We start from the raw sequence: 20,394 nt of genomic DNA on the forward strand, positions 1-20,394 counted from the left end.
TCTACGAGTTCGCTAAGATACCACCTTCAAAACCTGCATGCAGCCGTGTTGCAGGGAGGAAGTCCATCGCCTTCACAACCGACTATCGCCGCGGTGATGGGAAGGCGAGTATGCGACGACAGGAAAGCTGAGGGCATTAGGCCTACTCAGACGATTTGCGGCATCATGATCGAAAAAGATATGATGCCAATTAGCACCACTGACGGCGAGGGATTTCGGGAGTTAATACACTTCATGGAGCCAGGTTATAATATCCCTTCTCGAGCGACCGTAACTACCCGCCTGGAAGCACGCTACAAAAACTAAAATCTGAACATGTATTCTCAGCAGCTGGCCTCACTGTAAACAGGCTGCGCACACGACTTACTCTAGACAATGTTAATATGCTTATTTTCCTGAACAAAAATACAGGGGTCTAGGTCAGGAGTCTATTGAAAACACATTGAGACAGGAATGTTTTTGTTTCAGGAGAGGTAGCCTATATCTTAATTTAATTGTTTAATAGAGGCCCTCTAATTTTACTGTCACCTTCCTCAGGGATTTAAGTTGTGTTCAGTACTACATGTTATGTTAAGTTTCCAGGGCTAGTGATCTTACTGTTACCTTTCTCAGAACAAGGGGGATTCTTAAGTGCTGCTGCTAATGTTTCAAGTTTTTTTTATACTTTACCAGATAATTATATGTAGGCTTAATGTTGTGTAGGCTAAGCCCATATTGTATCGATTTAAAATGTTATGTTGCTTAATGTTTCACATGCAACAGGTGAGCCAGTGCACAATTATTTTTTTATGTATTTAAATTTTCTGTGCAGAATTTTGGTTAAATGCCATTATCTGTACCGTATTCCAACAGGTACAATAAAACATTAATTGAGGAATATAACGTGCATTTTTTATTCAGTATATAAGCAACATTTTGCTTTACGTTAAAGACACCATGAGAAATGTATGTTCTCAGGAAAAAAGCTGCTTATCAGTTAATCGTTAATCGATCGATAAGGTCAATCAACTAACGATTAATGAATTAATCGATAATTTGCATCCCTAATATCAATCATGGGAAGAGAAAATGATGAGTCATAAAGGAATTTATGCTTCAAACAATTCTTTATGTAATTGAATGGTGTGATTGTATTCAACACAAGGATGTAAATGAACACTGCAGGAATAAGTTAAGCACTGTTAATCTAGCCATCTCGTCATGTTTGTTTAACCATCCAATATCTTTGAAATTCCCCTCGGTTTTCGTCTGTTAAGATATGTTTCTGATATGTTGGATTAAGCCTTTGCCTATGGATGTATGCTATAATGGCTCATCAACATCTACTTCTGTAACCCAGTTACCGCAGTACACTATTTATATTACTGTACTCTTTTTGTGGAAAAACCCAACCACCCCCCACCATCATCCCACCAAAAAAGCTAATTTCAGATCATAATAATATTACTACATTCTGGCCATTTTATTGTTTTAATACTCAATGTGGACTAATTCTGCACTGTCATGTGACAATCCAATTTCAGACACGTCCTCTGAACATGTGAGCTGTATATCTGAAGAGCTTAAAACGGATCAAAAACAAATTCTGGAAAAGCCACAAAATGGCTTCAATACCTGGACTTCCACCGACGGGATCGGACGTTACTGTGCTGGTAACTCGTGTCAATTTGAATCCCCACTGTGTGCTAGTAGAGTTATGGGCCAACTTCAACCAGGCAAGGGAAGCGGAATACAAGCGCATGGAAAGCTCCATTCAGTATCCCGGTCAACTGTTTCGAGAGCGTGACGGAAATCCTGGAGACCACTGCTTAGCCCGCGTCGATGACACCTGGTTCAGAACGCGCATAGTATCGAGAAATGGCACAAATTACAGAGTATTCCTCATTGACAAGGGTTGGATGCTTGGTGCCACCACGAACATGTTGGCATGGGGCGAGAAAGACTACTTCCTCTTGCCACCCGAGGTTGAATTCTGTGTGCTGTCCAATATTTTGCCCCTCTCGCCCGACAACAAGTGGTCTCCAATGGCTCTGGAGTTCCTCAAGTCGCTCTCTGGGATGATAGTGAGGGCAGTGGTTCAAGATGTGCTTGTGCCACAGAGAACCTTTCTCTTGCACATTGCATGCATATCGAAGCAAATTTACGAGATGGGGTTTGCCAAATGTTTGTCTCCTTCTAAGTTCAAGGACTATGTGCTCAAGTCGGTGCATTCAGACAACAGAGCAGCACTTTCCCCAGGGCCCCCTCAGCAGTCTACAGCGGACAGGGGTGAGCCTGTTGACCAACAGCAGTCCTTCATGTATGTGGAGTTGCCCATAGGGATTGTGGAGACGGTCATCATCACCGAGGTGACCAGCCCACTGCGGGTGTTCTGCCAGCTCAAAGTTTGCTCGCAAGAACTAAAGAAACTCTCAGAGAAAATAACAAAGCATTACGAAGGCCGGACCTCCAGCACCACTGGCCCTCATACGCTTGGATCTCCGTGTGCAGCGAGAGGAAACGACGGGAGGTGGTACCGGTCGGTCCTACAGCAGATCCTTCCAGCCAACAACGCCGTGGAAGTGTTCAATGTCGACTCTGGAAAAAAACAGTTTGTTCTCGTGGACAACGTAAAACCCCTGGCTGCCGAATTTTTCAGAATGCCGGTTGTAACCTACATCACCTCCCTCCACGGCATCATGGACAAAGGGGTGGGCTGGACGTCCGCTCAGATCGACCATCTCCGGTCCCTTCTGCTGTGCAAAACCGTGATCGCCAAATTCGAGTACCAAAGCCTCTCGGAAGGCGTTCATTATGTCACGCTGTACGGCGAGGACAATAAAAACATGAACACCTTGTTTGGCTCCACTGAGCGTTGCCTGCTTGAAAGCGAGAAGCTCCTTGTGGATTGTGCTGTGGACGGACTTTTGTGTAAGACCGGTGATCAAGCTCCACGTGAAGCTCAAGGAGATGCCCCAACCTTGGCTAAGGCTGTGAAGCTCGTCGGAAAGACACCCAGAGAACAGATACCAGTGGAAGATCTACCTCCCGGTTCTTCACTTGTTGCAGTGGTCCTCCGTGTCTCTTCGCCATCCGAGTTTTGGATCCAGACACAGAAGTATGCCATCGAGTTTGATCATCTGATGGATGGCATTTCTGACCTGGACAGGGATCCGGTCAATCGAAACAAGGTGAACGCAACTGTTGGCCTCTACTGTGCAGCTAGGCTACAAGATGGCATTATGTACAGATCAAAGGTGGTTGAAGTGAGGGAAACCAAAATCAAAGTTTTCTTGGTTGATTATGGAAAAATGGAAGTGGTTGACCGGGGCAGCATCTGCCTTCTTCCAGACAAGTTCAGAGAGCTCCCTCAACTTGCATTACAATGTAAGCTTGCAGGTGTCAAGCCAAAAAACGAGAAATGGATCCGCACAGAGGTTGACTTTTTCACCAGATCAGTTACAGATAAACTCCTGCACGGGCAAGTGGTCACCAAGTATGACGGTGGCCATGTTGTCCGACTGACCGACTCTGTAGCACATGGAGAAAAAGACGTTTGCAAGCTAATGTGCAGTTATGACTTTGCAGTGCAGGATGAGGCACAGAGTGAGACGCGGGACAAAGTTGCTTCTCCACATGCCAAGACTCCCATGGCAACGAATCATGGGGCCGCACCGATGGGTGTCAAGAAGGACTCTGTGGATCTCAACAACAATGACGGCCGACCTGCTACATTCAGTGAGCAAATGTTTACAATAGGAAGCACCATTGATGTCAGCGTGTCTTGCATTGAAAGCCCAAATGATTTCTGGTGCCAGTTGGTTCAGACCATGACTGATCTGAGGCTGCTCATGCAGGACATGCAGGACTACTACGCTGAGAGCCAGTTCTCTCCCTTTGCAGAAAAGTCATGTGTCGCTCGCCATCCCGACAATGGAATGTGGTACCGGGCCATTGTAATCCACAGGCATTCGACGCCCCATGTCGATGTGCTGTTTGTGGACTTTGGACAGACGAAGGCAGCTGTCCCACTGTGCAACCTGAGGAAGATATGCCCCGCATTTCTGACACTCAAAGGACAAGCTTTCCGCTGTAGTCTTTACAATCCTGAGGAACCATCATCGCCTATTAAAGATTGGAACCAGGAAGCAAGAGCACAGTTCCAGGAATTTGTCGAGACTGCTGTGTCCAAGCATTTGGATCTAAAGTGCACTGTATACGCCGCCATGTACAGTGAGCAGAAGGTTCTACAAAACATTGTGGATTTGGAAACGCCTTTTGAAAGTGTGTGCACTCGTATGCTCCAACTATCAAAAAGCATGCCTCCGAAGAAGATTCCGGGCCAGTCGTTTCGACTGGACACATACTGTTACTCTGCGCACAACATCAAAACGGGGACAGAGGAGATGATGACCGTAACATCTGTGGATAGCGCAAATCAGTTCTACTGCCAGCTGGACCGAAACTTTAATGTGGTGGAAGACCTCACAGGGAAGCTGCACAGCTTGTGTGAACGACTAAAAAATGCTAAACTCCCCGCATTGTTTGGAACAGTGTGCTTTGCAAAGTATCCCGATGGACACTGGTATAGAGGACTGATCAAGACCACGAAGCCATCCGTTCGTGTCTTCTTTGTAGATTACGGTGACACTCTAGAGGTGGACAAAGCGGACATACTCCCTGTTCCCATGGAGGCTACGGAGATCATGTCCGTGCCGGTGCAAGCAATCGAGTGTGGTCTCGCCGACGTCCCTGCCAATGTTCAAAGCGAGGTTAACAGCTGGTTTAAGACGAAAGCCACAGATGGTTCATTCAGGGCATTGGTTGTAGCCAAAGAACCATGCGGCAAACTCCTAGTTGAACTGTATGACGAAAGGAGCAAAATCAACACTGAGATCAGAAAAACCTTCCTGAAGGCCCTCCCGAAAGGTGTCCCAGAGTTGAAGGATAACACTGAAGCTCCAAAGAGAAAACCGTGGGCAGACCCAAAACCAGTGCCTCCACTTGAAGATGATGTTAAAGTTTCAAGAGCAACCTCTTATTCAGAAAACAGGCACTCGCAGCGCATCAATGAGTCAGTCCAAACCAAGTTCAAACCTCGGACACAGGAGTGCTACAAAACACCACGCCAAAGGAACTTGCCCAGCCGGTTACCAGAGGTGGAACAACAGTGGATCGACCCAGTGGACACCCAATCAATAAAACGATATGCCCCTGAACAACAGCAACAGCGTTCTGTATCTCCTGTACAATGCACAGAACCCCAGCAAAGTAAAGTGGTCTTGGAGCCTAAAAAGCCAGCCCCAATCCCACATCACACCGAGCAGTCAGAGAAGTCAAGGACTTTGGATGTGAAAGCAGAACCTCTTCGGTATCTCCAGCCTCATTTCTCAGAGGGTCAGAAATTGGAGGCCTATGTCGCAACCGTCAAAGGGCCTCACACCTTCTGGTGTCAGCCTGCAGACGGTGAAGAGCTCGATAGAATCACACTTGCCGTTTCAGAGCTGGCAAACGCCGCACACGAGCCTCTGGATCCCAGGCTGCTCCCACGCGGCAGCCCGTGTGTGGCTCTCTTCACAGACGACGAGCAGTGGTATCGAGCTGAGGTCATCAGCCTGGACGGCAACAAGCTCTCTGCTCACTTCGTGGACTACGGAAATGACTCCGAAGTCAACGTTAAAGATGTGAGGGAAATGACCCCTGAGCTCATCAAAATCCAAGTGCAGGCGTTTCTGTGCGAGCTTGACGGGTTTGACGATGCAAACGGCTCCTGGGTAGAGGGGGCAGTTGAACACATAGGGGAGCTCATGACGGACAAGTTGTTGGAGTTGACCGTTGTTAAGGTACTGGGGGAAGACCAGGGCAAGTTCAAGTGCATTGTTCAGGTGTTGTGTGAAGGCAACATGATTAATGCCACGGCAAGAGCATACTGGAAAAGCTCCCTAACTGAAAATAACATTGATTCCACGGGACTCTCGGCTGTGCACCCAACATCACTGCCTTGCGATTCTGCTGTCAAAGACACGACGATGCCACAGTCTGAGAGTGAAGCAGAAGAACCTGAGCATCACACCATGGAAGAGCAGGAATCTCCAAGAGACCCTCCAGATGAACAGCTCACTGTTGGCTCTGAGAAGTCTGAGGAGCCTAGCATACTTTCTGAGATGGCTATGGCGTCAGAACTGACTTTGGAAAGCCTGGATCAAACCACGCGTTCACTGCAATCTGACTCTGTCGGTGATGAAGAGGTCCCCGTTGTGCGTGAAGCTCAACCTGGAGATGGAGCCGCCCCACTGTCGGATAAGGCATGTCAACCGGACGACAACGTGATCACACCGGACCAGGACTGCCCTCGTGATGTCCCTCAAGTTGATGACCAGCATTCAGGTCCAGATCACGACAGCCTAGAAGATACTCCTGCAAGTGTGGAACTGGATTTGGATTCTGGTGAGTCACACAGTTCACTTCTATAAAGATTCTCTGTTCTAAAAGCTTCTTCATGCGTTCTGTTCTCTACATCATAAATGTTGCTTCGTCTTTGGTGTGTGTGCAGAGTTTGGTCGACTGAGAGTGGCTGAAGCTCTGCCAGTGGGCGCCGTGTGCGTCATCCGGTCACACACGAGACAGCGATGGTGTCGAGCAACGATCCTGAAAAACCTCCCGGACCGCACGGTGGTAAGGGAACGCATCGGAACAATTCACATGGAATTCAACCTCCCGCTGGATGATTATTCTAAACGGTTCAGTCAATCATTCAGTTTAATGGAACACCTAGATGTAACTGAATGTTTTCGTTGTGCTGATTAACATGAGGGCATTGATAGGAAGACAGGTCTATTTCAACTACAATTAAAACGACATGTTTCTTTGCTGTGTGTGTGTGTGAACCTGTCCCCTGAACGTCAGGTGGTGCTGATGGATGAGGAGACGGAGATGCTCGTCTGTCCAGAGAGTGTGTTTGAGTCGGTGGGGCTGCGATCGGATGAGGTCAGAGAAACCAAGCGCCACGCCTTCATTCCATCCACCGTGCCACAGGTCATGGCTGGTGGACACAGGGTGGGCCGTCCAGACCCTCACACTGGGCTGTGTGCTTGTCTCCTCAGCTGGATGATAACAACAACAACAACAACAACCAGTGCAGCGACCCCCAGAGTGTCCCAGCGCCCACCCAGACCCTGGCCGGTGAGGACAGCCTAACGCCCTCTGACCGCACACTACAACACATCTGCTTATTGAGGTCTAGTTTAGTGGCAGATGCTTTTTATCCAAAGCTTCTTGCAGTAAATACGGACACATGGGTAAGGTGCAGGTACCTGTGGGTTCTCTATGTGGGTGGGTTCTCTACGTGGGCTCTCTACCTGTTCTCTACCTGTGTGTTCTCTACCAGCGTGTTCTATACCTGTGCGTTCTCTACCAGCGTGTTCTATACCTGTGTTCTCTACCTGTTCTCTTCCTTTCTAGGTGAACTGAGTGACGACAGCGAGGGAACACTAGTGGGAGTGGAAGAATTGGTAACGTTGTGTAACGTGTAATAATTAAAACAACAAATCTGAAACGTGTAAATGATCCACGTCTTCATATACAAGTCGATATGTGTAGTGTTGCTGAAGTTGGGCTCCACAAAGCTAAAGACTATTCAGTCATGTTTCGAGGCACTTCATCAATGTTTCTTTATACATACGAAGACTTCCCGGGAGGACGAAGACTTTGAGGCGGCCCTCAGTGAAGGCAGCGCACCCACGGAGACACTGCCCGTGAGTCCTCAAGCGTCCTCAACATACCACATGTACATCACAGGACCTGCACCTACAACCTTCATTCAGTACTTTTTAGTAATGCTGAACTTTAATAATAATCAACGACTTTTATTTGGATTACATGTCTACATCCGTGTCCTCCAGCCCCGTGCTGTACGACGCGTAATGTCCTATATGGGGCGGCTTGTGGCTCAGGAGGCAGAGCGGGTCGGCTGGTCACCTGAAGGTTGCTAGTTCGATCCCCGGCTCCTCCTCCTAGCGGAGTGTGGAGGTGTCCCTGAGCGAGACGCCCTCACCCTGACTGCTCCTGACCCGCTGGCTGTCGCCCTGCGTGGCTGACTCCGCCAGTCGGTGTGTGAATGTGTGCGTGAACGGGTGAATGTGAGGCGATGTTGTGAAGCGCTTTGAGTGGCCGCTGGTTGGATAAGCGCGATTATAAATGCATCTCCCTGTTGGTTTGTGTTCCGTGTTTGTGAGTGGGTTCTGCCCAGCCTGACCTCTGGTTCTGCCTGTCCTCTAGGTGCCCTCACCCCCCTGTGGGCCCCCACAGCCACACGCCGGTGAGTGATCGCTGCCCCGGTCTGAACGATGACCGATGAGACCATTCCTAGCAGGAAGAGGTCATTCCTTTGATGTACATATCTACCATATAGTCAGGAAGCAAACCGATGCTGGGCTCAGGGGTTCACGGTTCACTAACAGTCCACTAGGGGGCAGCAATACGGCCTGACTGAAATATGATCATCTGTTCACTGTTCAGGCTGAGAGTCACGACGTGTGACGAATATCATTTGAAATAACTGACAACAGATGGGCCTTAGCCAGAGCTAGCGTTAGCCCCCTGGAGGCTAGCGTTAGCCCCCTGGAGGCTAGCGTTAGCCCCCTGGAGGCTAGCGTTGGCCCCCAGGAGGCTAGTGTTAGCCCCCTGGAGGCTAGCTGTATGACCCAGTCCTCTGCTGTTTTTCAGCTGCTCCTGAGGAGGTGGTGGGCGCTGCCGACGCACAGGAGGAGGAGGTGCTGTTGGCTCCTACAGAGGAGGAGGAGGAGGAGGAGGAGGAGGTGCCCTCTCCTCAGGAGGAGGTGCTGAGTCCCTCTTCAGAGGAGGTGCAGAAGATGTCTCCACAGGAGCTGAGCCGTCGCACAGAGGAGGAGGAGGTGCTGCAGCCTCTTACAGACGAGGAGGTGTCGACGCCCTCAACGAAGGAGGAGGAGGAGGAGGAGGATCAGGTCACTCCGTTAGCGGAGGAGGTGCCTTTGCCGTTTTCAGACGACGAGGAGGTGCCCGTTCCCTCCAGACAGGAGGAGTCTCCTGCTGCTGCTGCTGAGGTGGGTGACTCGTGGGTCTCTAAACCCCAGACCCCGTGTGTCTATGAGGGAGTCCCTGCTGACCCTGCGTCTCCTTTTGGCAGACGGCGATGGAGGAGGCGCCGTCCCAACGCGTGGAGGAGCCCCGCGGTTTGTTCCTCAGCACGTCATCCACACTGAGTCATACGTCACCGCGGCGGAGCTCTGCTCCTCCTGCCGGGCGTTTCTCCTCACGTTGCTCCTGGTCCATCGTAGTAATACTGAGTTTGACGTCCAACACTCACAGTGAAATGAGTCGGAAAACACGTTGATCACACGGGAACGAATAAATAAAATAAAACAACGTATACCAGGCTTAACGCGTCCCACCAGTAGGTGGTTACAGAGTCGCCGTTGTGTGTGTATGTGTGTGTTGTAGTGTTCTCATTAGTTGTTTTGTGTTTGTCTCCATGGCGACAGCGGTGGCAGCCGGCGGTGAGCAGGAAGCAGACGGACGTCCTCTCCAGGAGGCGGGAGCGAGAGGTGAGTCAACGACGCGCCGCAGACCGACGGGGCGGGGCCTGTCCATCAGACGGTTGAGGCTCATAGTGCTGCTGCTGTAGTGTTTAAAGGTGGCCATGACGCGCCACCAGGTGTGGTGTGATTAGCCGCTACAAGCCGTTTTGGAAATCTTCCCCTTATGACATCACAAGGGGCAGAAAGTGGGCGTGTCCACCTAGATGTGTGCTGGGATAGATCAGTCTACCGGCCGACCCGGTGGACCGTAGCAAACGTTGCTCATCTGTCCGTCACACATCACAGGTGGACACGCCCACCTGCGATGTCTCAAGGGGCAGATTTTCAAAACGGCTTGTAACGGCCAATCACAGCCACACCTGGTGGCACGTCATGTAGGGGTACAATGGCCCGGTCCGGACCCTCCTCCTCAGAGGGTGCTTTTCTCCGTGCCCTGGTCCGTCAGCAGCAGACCTGTTATAAGTCTCAGGAGCAACACCTCGTCTTCCGATGGCTCCTCAGTGGAAGACGCTCTGTGGGTTATGGAAGGACGGACTCTGGCTTCCACTGGCACTGCCTGTAAACGCGTCCTGTAGAAGCTGCGTCACTGGGTTTAAGAATAAGACAGATCTCTGTGCAGGTGTGCTAGGAAGGGCTGGAAGGTTTTCCGTCCCCAGTTTTGTTTGACACTGAACCCGTTTCTCCGAGAAGGGCCCGCCGTACTCCACCGTGCTATACTGAACTTCTTGTGGTGGACAGGACTCTCCTCTGACCCGGGACCCGAGGGGGAGGAGCAGCAGCAGGGCACCGCCGAGCTTCAGCCAATCACGGCTCCTCGGCGCGACGCGGTGAGTCGCCACCGCCACGTGGGGTTCACTCCCACCCGGACCCCCGGCCCGGCCCGCGTTTAGACCCTGTGTAGACCCTCCTCTGGAGACCTCCTCTAGACCTCCTCTCTAGACCCTGCTCCTCCTCCTCTCTAGACCCTGCTCCTCCTCCTCTCTAGACCCTGCTCCTCCTCCTCTCTAGACCCTGCTCCTCCTCCTCTCTAGACCCTCCTCCTCCTCCTCTCTAGACCCTGCTCCTCCTCCTCCTCTCTAGACCCTCCTCCTCCTCTCTAGACCCTGCTCCTCCTCCTCTCTAGACCCTGCTCCTCCTCCTCTCTAGACCCTGCTCCTCCTCCTCTCTAGACCCTCCTCCTCCTCTCTAGACCCTCCTCCTCCTCTCTAGACCCTGCTCCTCCTCCTCTCTAGACCCTGCTCCTCCTCCTCTCTAGACCCTCCTCCTCCTCTCTAGACCCTGCTCCTCCTCCTCTCTAGACCCTGCTCCTCCTCCTCTCTAGACCCTCCTCCTCCTCTCTAGACCCTGCTCCTCCTCCTCTCTAGACCCTGCTCCTCCTCCTCTCTAGACCCTGCTCCTCCTCCTCTCTAGACCCTCCTCCTCCTCTCTAGACCCTGCTCCTCCTCCTCTCTAGACCCTGCTCCTCCTCCTCTCTAGACCCTGCTCCTCCTCCTCTCTAGACCCTGCTCCTCCTCATCTCTAGACCCTCCTCCTCCTCCTCTCTAGACCCTGCTCCTCCTCCTCTCTAGACCCTCCTCCTCCTCCTCTCTAGACCCTGCTCCTCCTCCTCTCTAGACCCTCCTCCTCCTCTCTAGACCCTGCTGCTCCTCCTCTCTAGACCCTGCTCCTCCTCATCTCTAGACCCTCCTCCTCCTCTCTAGACCCTGCTCCTCCTCCTCTCTAGACCCTGCTCCTCCTCCTCTCTAGACCCTGCTGCTCCTCCTCTCTAGACCCTGCTCCTCCTCCTCTCTAGACCCTGCTCCTCCTCCTCTCTAGACCCTGCTCCTCCTCCTCTCTAGACCCTCCTCCTCCTCCTCTCTAGACCCTGCTCCTCCTCCTCTCTAGACCCTGCTCCTCCTCCTCTCTAGACCCTGCTCCTCCTCATCTCTAGACCCTGCTCCTCCTCATCTCTAGACCCTGCTCCTCCTCCTCTCTAGACCCTGCTCCTCCTCCTCTCTAGACCCTGCTCCTCCTCCTCTCTAGACCCTGCTCCTCCTCCTCTCTAGACCCTGCTCCTCCTCCTCTCTAGACCCTGCTCCTCCTCATCTCTAGACCCTGCTCCTCCTCCTCTCTAGACCCTGCTCCTCCTCCTCTCTAGACCCTGCTCCTCCTCCTCTCTAGACCCTGCTCCTCCTCATCTCTAGACCCTGCTCCTCCTCCTCTCTAGACCCTGCTCCTCCTCCTCTCTAGACCCTCCTCCTCCTCCTCTCTAGACCCTGCTCCTCCTCCTCTCTAGACCCTCCTGCTCCTCTCTAGACCCTGCTCCTCCTCCTCTCTAGACCCTGCTCCTCCTCATCTCTAGACCCTGCTCCTCCTCCTCTCTAGACCCTGCTCCTCCTCCTCTCTCTCCCCTGCTCCTCCTCTCTCTCTCCTGATGCTGGGTGTTGTTCTCCTCAGGAGGACCAGCTGGAGGCGGGCCCGCTGAGCCCAGAGGGACAGAGTCTGGGTGGGTGAGCCACACTTCAAATGATGTCACGCATTCAACGCAACTGGCTGAATATGAATACATTAAAATGACACCACCCAAACGTAGTCACTCGAAGACCCCACACGAACATAGTTAAGTACACCAGACCGAACATAGTTAGTTAAGTACACCACCCAAACATACTCCGTTGGAGACTCCACCCAAACGTAAGTTGGAGACCCCAGGTCTTTCACCCCTGCTGCCAAATTGAACAGATGTTTGTCATGTTGAGGCTGTTTGTGGGATTCAGAAGTTCTTGTCAAAAAATGTGTATCTGAATTACTACTTAACATTTACTAATCTGCTCAAGTCAACGCATTTCCGAGGGATGCGATTGGTCTGCGTAACGGACCAATCATGGCTGCCCTAATGTGTGACGGTCAGATCATCACAGCCAATAGCGATAGAGTGGAGCGGGCGGTGTGGCTCCCTCATTCGTCCTCCATGCGTCTGTGAACCGTCGTCTATGTTTCTGTCTGTGCTCCAGAAGCCCGGTTGTCGTCGGTGACCCACCTGTCGCTGGTGATCCACGACCGCTCGGACCACGACACTGACCAGGAGTGACCAGGAGGGGGTGCGGCCTACGGAGTCATGTGACCCCGGCCAGGACAACGAGGGAGCTAACTACCAAGTGTGTGTGTGTGTGTGTGTGTGTGTTTTTTATTTTATTATTTTTTTCCAACGTTTGTTTTGAGGTTTCAAAAAGTGCCCGTTGGGCCAGTGTTTATTTTTGTAATATATCTTCTGTTCAAAGCTTTATTTAACAGGTTGTGTGTGCATGCTTTGTGGTCAGCCGGCCACCATTTTGATGCTGTGTGTTTTGCTCCCACACTGGGCCTGTTGCGTACCCTTCCTCTGGAGAAATGTGTTCTGGTGCGGTCTGTTCAGTGTGCCGTCTCCGTGGCCACGTTGTTGTTGTTGTTCTTGTAAAAGGCATTTTGTTATTGTTAAAAAAAAAAAAAGACGATTGTCATTTGAACTTTCCCACGTTTATTTTCAAGAACATTAATTGGTCGGTCGATTCCGGTTTGTCAAAAGACTAAAGGAAAATTAAACTTTGTGTTGGCACAATAAATAACAGCAGTTCCGTGAATACGACTTTTGTACCAACTTGTTTCTCCTGCTGACCCCTAGAGGTGGACCTGTAGGACCTGACCCCTAGAGGTGGACCTGTAGGACCCCTAGAGGTGGACCTGTAGGACCTGACCCCTAGAGGTGGACCTGTAGGACCCCTAGAGGTGGACCTGTAGGACCTGACCCCTAGAGGTGGACCTGTAGGACCCCTAGAGGTGGACCTGTAGGACCCCTAGAGGTGGACCTGTAGGACCCCTAGAGGTGGACCTGTAGGACCCCTAGAGGTGGACCTGTAGGACCTGACCCCTAGAGGTGGACCTGTAGGACCTGACCCCTAGAGGTGGACCTGTAGGACCTGACCCCTAGAGGTGGACCTGTAGGACCCCTAGAGGTGGACCTGTAGGACCTGACCCCTAGAGGTGGACCTGTAGGACCCCTAGAGGTGGACCTGTAGGACCTGACCCCTAGAGGTGGACCTGTAGGACCTGACCCCTAGAGGTGGACCTGTAGGACCCCTAGAGGTGGACCTGTAGGACCTGACCCCTAGAGGGGGACCTGTAGGACCCCTAGAGGTGGACCTGTAGGACCCCTAGAGGTGGACCTGTAGGAGACCCTGACCCTAGCTGCTCCTTAGTGACACTCACTTCAAGCCAGATCAGAGAAAAGCGTTTGTTTAAATCGTCTGAATTGATCAGATGTGTAGAAGCAGGTGGGGGGGAGATAGCAGAAGTAAAGATGACAAGAGCAAGCCCTTAGGAAAGGAGCTCACAAGATAAGATGGGGTACGTGTAAACAGAACAGGCTGCAGATTGAAGTTATGTAGAGCTTTATTTGGTTTCTGTAGTGTACAAATGAAACATGACTCACTGTATGATGGGTGATTCCCATAGTGTATTGGATGAATGACGGGCTTATTGAGAATAAGCTGGCATGGACTGTACTCGTAGACTTGCGGTTAAGGCACTTTTCTTAGTGTTATTTTTCATAAGTTCATTGCTAAAATAGAATCAAAATTTCACTTGACAACTTCAGGTATGTATACAAATCTAGTCCAGTCACATTTTCTTAAAAATCATACTTCAAATTAATATATATGAAAGGGTCTTAATGATTCACATGCAGCCACACTTCAACCTGAATCACATCAGGACACGTTAATCAGAGGTATTTCTAGGTTGCCTTTTCTTAAACACGATGTCTTGAGACCGGTGCGTCACCGTGGCGGACGGTAGGGGATTAAACAGCGGTACATTTCAGTGATCTTTCATACGATACGATGTCTCTCGCCCTACGAGGGCTGGTCTCCCTCAGCCATGTCCTCTCACGGAGGGGGGGGGGGGGGGGGGTTACCAGCGTCTCCCTCCCTAGAACCTCACCGGAGCTCTTTAGTGTTACGTTTTGTTCAACTTCTGCATCAAACCCCCCACAGAGGCGCTCGCGTCCACGGGTCCGGCGTCACGACATGTCTGGAGGCGCCGGTTGGCTACAGCGGCGGCTGGTTGACGAGGACACACTACATTCACAGCATCGTTGAAGAAGGGGGCGGGCCCTAGGGTTCCCCCAAGCCCTCGGAACGTACTCCACGGCGACGTCACACGGGGGGGCGGGGTCTAACGAGAGCTGGCCACTCCTCACCCCACTTGTGATGTCACCGTTGGGTACGTTCTGAGGTGGACTGTAATAGACCTTATTCGTTGGGGCCACGTTGGGAGGGCACTCCTACACTCTTGAAGTGACCGAAGACGAGGTGACCGTGAACCCTGAAGACCGTGCGTTCTTTTAAACCACGGGGGGGTCCGTGTCCTCACCCACGTAGAATGCGTTGTCATGGTTTCCCCAAATACACTAGAAGGTTTCCCAACATGGCCGCTAAATGAGTACGGTCTATGGCTCCGCCACCTCACACCTGTTGAAGTGAGGTACATGTTGCCTGGTTTTGAGGCTACACAAGTCGCTGGTAAGACTTTGGTGGCGGTCTCGGGGGCAGATATGGAAGGGATCCAAGTGATTAAATTCCTGTATTTTTGCATACACTCCTTGTTTACTTCCTGTTAGCCGCTACACAGTGTGTAGCACAGCATACCGCCGTTAGCTGCCATTACACTATAGGCCAGAACGGGCTGCATTTAAAGGTGTAGTGGCGTCTAGCAGACCTTTGGCAGTAATGGAATATAATATACATGTAGTATGCATTATTAAGTTGAGTTTTCGTTAGCTAAGAATTAGCCCTTAATGTCTACATCAGGGAGGGGGTCCTCTCCCACCTCCATGTCTCTACAGTAGCCCAGAAGGGACAAACGGCTAGAGAGGACGAGTTAAACGTTTCTAATCATAATCGCTAACCTATCATTTTACAGAATAAATAACTAAAATACAATTTATAATCAAGGAACCTCATCACTCGACGATGTAGTCGCAGACAAGGACATTATTTCAAAGTGCAGTTGGTTGCAATCTGCCACCTCACCCCTAGATGCCACTAAATCCGACACAATGCACCTTTAAAACACCAGACACTTTTAGTCGGAACACAGGACAGGAAGTGGTCGGTTACGGACAGGAAGTGGCCCGTGATCCCGTGTATCTTGACGGTGGACTAGATGGAGGACTGCAGCAGAGTGACGTTGGTGCCTGGCATCAGGTTCTCGTCCTTCCCTTCGATCAGTGGGTCCCACTGGTTGAAGTCCTTATCCAGACCTGCACGGTAAAAACACTGAGGTCACTTAGTGCTGGGGGGGGTCTGTTAATATATGTATAATACAGCGGGGCAGGGAGGTTTGTGTAGAGGCTGAAGGGTTTAACTGCCAGCTGAAAAGATAACTGGGTTTGATCCCCAACGTCCTGAGGGTATCACTGAACCCGATTACCCCCTACTCCTGCTCCTTAATGACGGAGCTTCTGGCACACAAAAAAAATAGTACTTAGCGACCGTTGTGTAATGTTTTATCCTAGCTGTCTTCGTTGTAGGCCTATACGGGGAATGGGTTAACCCAACAGTTGTTGACGCTTGGCACGTGAGAAATGTACTCATTGTAAGTCGCTGTGGACTGAAGCGTCTGCTAAATGCCCTGAACGTCAGTCAGTGTCGGGCCATGCATGTGGAGGGACGGTCCGCCCCCGTGGAGCAGCAGCCTCTCCGGCGTGAGTGACGAGGCTCACCCAGGTGCCGCTGCAGGAAGGCCAGCGAGGCGCGGTTGCTGAGGTCCATGGCCACCGCCGGGTCGATCTCCCCCTTCAGCTTCATCATCTTCCCGATCCAGTTCCCCGTCAGGAAGGTGAAGTCCGGGAAGCTCTGGTGCACGGCCCCCCTGGGGGGGGGGGGGCGTCAGACCGGCAGGGAGCACGTCAGGCCCTGACACTTTTTAATTTAGTACATTTGCATGCTTAAGTAAGTTAAAGGGTTTGAAACCTTTGTTGGAAACTAACCAACGACGATGGAGAAAGGTTTGAAATTTAGAAACGTCAACAAAAAGAAAAGCCCCTGTTTGTAGGACCAGCTGCCTAGCGATCCACGGCCAGAAGCTAAACACTACTGATCACTAATCACTTGGTTTGCTGCGATGTGTTCATTGGGGGATTGACACTAGGGGTCAGCTGTTGATTGTGCTGAACCCACGTGTGTGGAAGTAAACATCAGAGGGTGGGGGCCCCCGGGGGCCTCCCTCCTCTCCCTCCGCCCACCTGATGGTGATCATCTTCCTCTGGAACCCGGCCGAGTCCAGCTTCTTGATCTGGCTGATGTTTCCCGCCCAGTGGAACTTCTCAGAGTTGATGAAGAAGATGGGCTGCTTGACCTTGGGGAAGATCTCCTCGTCCAGGGGGGTCATCCACACGTCCAGGGCGATGCCACATCTGGACAGACGGAGGAAATATGCCTTTTGCACATATCTACGAGATTTGTTGGCGGTCGATTTTGTGAAAGGGACCCTGTTTTACAACCAGTTATGATCTACGATTACTAGCCCCCTGAGATCTGAGCTTACAGGTCTCAGCGGACCAGACGGTACAGTCCACGCAGTTGGTTGGTAGTTAGTTTATATCTGTCCACCAAAGATCTGGCTGGAAACTCCCACTTGTGATGTCACAAATGGCAAATAATCAACATCACGCCTGGTGCTTAAAACAGACTTCCGGCTTATACAAAAAGAGGCTTCATAAAAAACCCCATTGGTTTCATATCGGTTATTATTAACGGATATGAAACAGATATTCGTTGTCTCTGCCTCCTCTCTAAAGCCAGCGTGAGAACAGGGAGTAAGAACCCCACCGCTCGTTCTCCAGAGAGCCCCAGGTTCTCCAGAGAGCCCCAGGTTCTCCAGAGAGCCTCGTTCTCCAGAGCTAGGATAAGACGCTACAATGTTAAGTACTATTATTAAGAGCCAGGTTCTACAGAGAGCCAGGTTCTCCAGAGCCCCAGATTCTCTAGAGCCAGGTTCTCTAGAGCCAGGTTCTCCAGAGCCCCAGGTTCTCTAGAGCCCCAGGTTCTCTAGAGCCCCAGGTTCTACAGAGCCAGGTTCTCTAGAGCCAGGTTCTCTAGAGCCCCAGGTTCTCTAGAGCCCCAGGTTCTCTAGAGCCAGGTTCTACAGAGCCAGGTTCTACAGAGCCAGATTCTCTAGAGCCAGGTTCTCCAGAGCCAGGTTCTCTAGAGCCAGGTTCTCCGGGTGGACCTACTTGAAGCGGACCTCCTGGCAGAGCGACTGGATCACCGTGGCGCCGCCGAAGGAGTGTCCGACGGCGGCGATCTGACACAGGTTCATGGAGTTCTGCGGAGGAGGAGGACAGGGTGAGGGCGCTGAGGGGGCGGAGCCTCCACCACCAGGGGGCAGAGCCTCCACCACCGGGGGCGGAGCCTCCACCACCGGGGGGCAGCTTAGCCACCGTTGGCCATGTCAACATTACGTTTACATTCAGGGCATTTATCATATGACACTTTCATCCAAAGCCACTTAGAATAAATACATTGGTCAGAAGAAAGAGAAACAACGATATATCTCTGTGGGTACAGTCAGGATGTTCATAGAACCAAGAGCCAAGCACTAACCATCACTAGGTTAACCCATTCCCCGTACACACTAACCATCACTAGGTTAACCCATTCCCCGTATACACTAACCATCACTAGGTTAACCCATTCCCCATATACACTAACCATCACTAGGTTAACCCGTTCCCCGTATACACTAACCATCACTAGGTTAACCCGTTCCCCGTATACACTAACCATCACTAGGTTAACCCATTCCCCGTATACACTAACCATCACTAGGTTAACCCATTCCCCCGTATACACTAACCATCACTAGGTTAACCCATTCCCCGTATACACTAACCATCACTAGGTTAACCCATTCCCCGTATACACTAACCATCACTAGGTTAACCCATTCCCCGTATACACTAACCATCACTAGGTTAACCCGTTCCCCGTATACACTAACCATCACTAGGTTAACCCATTCCCCCGTATACACTAACCATCACTAGGTTAACCCATTCCCCCGTATACAACTAACCATCACTAGGTTAACCCATTCCCCGTATACAACTAAGACAGCTAGGATAAGATGCTACACAATGCTAAGTACTATTATTAAGTGCGAGGACATACAGCGTACACTAAGTGTGTACGAGGGTTGTGGGGTGAGTGATGCAGAGTCGAGGTGAACTCTGAACAGGTGAGTCTTGAGTCTTTTGCGGGAGGTGGCGGGCGACTCACATCTATCCCCTGGTGACGTCACAAGTGGGAGTGTCCACCCAGGTGTGTGGATCAATCCGTTGTACACCTGGGTGGAACTACCCCTTGTGAAATCACCCGTGGAGGATGTTGAAATGGCTTCTAATGACTCATCAGCCCCACCTGGTCATAAGACAGAGCCGTTGATGATGTCAGAGCTTAGAGGAATGCTGCATTCTGGGTACTATGAGATCACCCATCTGCTGGTAATATAGACGATATGAGCTGATATCTTGTGTGGAGTTCATTAATACGGCAATTCACCATGACGTCACACTATGTTCTTCCGGGTGGCAAAAGCCGATGCGTTCTCCGTTGGCACCACTAGTAAACAAACCCTTCCACGATCGAGAAAAACAGAGTAAATGGCTTGAATTAATGATTTTCTTCTTGCGGGGTGCTACGGGACGTCTCATTAATATATATATATAATATATTATATTAATATAGTTTTCGTCATCGTTTCAACTTCAGATCAACAACAATGTTTTGTTGACTGTGTGACATAGTCTTTATTGTTATTTATTTATTATTATTTATTATTATTATTTGTGTTTACAGCCGGCTGGATGGCTTCAGGTCAGTGGTAGCCGCTCGTTCTGCCACCCGGAAGTGTCGTTACGGCTATTGTTTACTAACATTCTGAAATGCCGTATGTGGTTCATTCATTACCACTATTAGCAGGATTGCACTAAAGAGTTTAGTAAAGTGTAAAGTGTAGTAAGTAGTGGCTGACGGTAAAGGCTAAAAGACTTCTCTGAGCTTTAACCCCAGCGGTTCCACGACCGTATTAGGAGCCTACCAATCAGAACGTTTGGTACTTTAGTCTTAATACAGCCGATATCGCGTGACACGTGCAGAATAATAAAAAAGGTCAATGACCTTCGCAACAGTTCCCTTCGTACTAGTAGAATAAATACTTCCATTTAACCAACCGACTCCACTTCTCCAACCCGGTTCCTGATTTGTTTAAAGTCGCTGGATCATAACGAACTGAAGTGGGACTCAAAGAGGAACCGAGAGCGACCGGGTCTCCACCGCCCGCTGCGACCGAGGCGAGATCACCGTGGCGACCGAGGCGAGATCACCGTGGCGACCGAGGCGAGCCCCCACCTCCAGAGTGGTCCAGTCGAACTGGCTCTTCAGGACGTTGTCCACCGCCACCCCCGCGTTGATCTCAAACAGCCTGTCCAGCGCGCGGATGCACTCGTCAGCCCTCTGCTGCACCTGGGAGAGAAACACGACGGGGTTCACCGGGTACACCTGGGCCAGTTCTGGGAATATGATCAATAACTGACACATCTGGATTACCCTGGGGTACACCTGGGCCAGTTCTGGGAATATGATCAATAACTGACACATCTGGATTACCCTGGGGTACACCTGGGCCAGTTCTGGGAATATGATCAATAACTGACACATCTGGATTACCCTGGGGTACACCTGGGCCAGTTCTGGGAATATGATCAATAACTAACAACGACGATCTACTGCCAACTTTGTGTTCGTATTTCTTTTCTCAT

The 20,394-nt window shown here is 50.9% G+C and overlaps 2 protein-coding genes across 2 annotated transcripts in view; one reads left to right on the top strand and one right to left on the bottom strand.

Moving 5' to 3' along the window:
* Positions 1-1,601: 1,601 nt before the first annotated feature.
* Positions 1,602-12,627, top strand: tdrd6a (tudor domain containing 6a; the record flags this gene model as incomplete). The annotated part of the gene is made up of 13 exons (XM_084484213.1): positions 1,602-6,426; positions 6,533-6,654; positions 6,886-6,966; positions 7,083-7,161; positions 7,441-7,490; positions 7,665-7,733; positions 8,287-8,296; positions 8,836-9,062; positions 9,146-9,191; positions 9,501-9,563; positions 10,248-10,384; positions 11,994-12,042; positions 12,551-12,627. 13 exons carry the CDS (start codon positions 1,602-1,604, stop codon positions 12,625-12,627), a joined length of 5,835 nt encoding a protein of 1,944 aa, XP_084340339.1.
* A 1,325-nt stretch (positions 12,628-13,952) lies between these two features.
* pla2g7 (phospholipase A2, group VII (platelet-activating factor acetylhydrolase, plasma)) overlaps positions 13,953-20,394 on the bottom strand; it is a 12,079-nt gene continuing 5,637 nt past the window's right edge. The window contains exons 6-10 of the mRNA XM_084484214.1: positions 19,985-20,254; positions 17,809-17,900; positions 16,819-16,989; positions 16,297-16,445; positions 13,953-15,834 (exon numbers count right to left, since the gene is read on the bottom strand). Of these exons, the coding sequence (XP_084340340.1) occupies positions 15,734-15,834; positions 16,297-16,445; positions 16,819-16,989; positions 17,809-17,900; positions 19,985-20,254 (783 nt within the window). The 3' untranslated portion in view covers positions 13,953-15,733. The remainder of the gene's footprint in view (positions 15,835-16,296; positions 16,446-16,818; positions 16,990-17,808; positions 17,901-19,984; positions 20,255-20,394) is intronic.

The sequence above is a fragment of the Micromesistius poutassou genome, assembly GCF_964030765.1.
Source record: "Micromesistius poutassou genome assembly, chromosome: 19".
NCBI classification, from domain to species: Eukaryota; Metazoa; Chordata; class Actinopteri; order Gadiformes; family Gadidae; genus Micromesistius; species Micromesistius poutassou.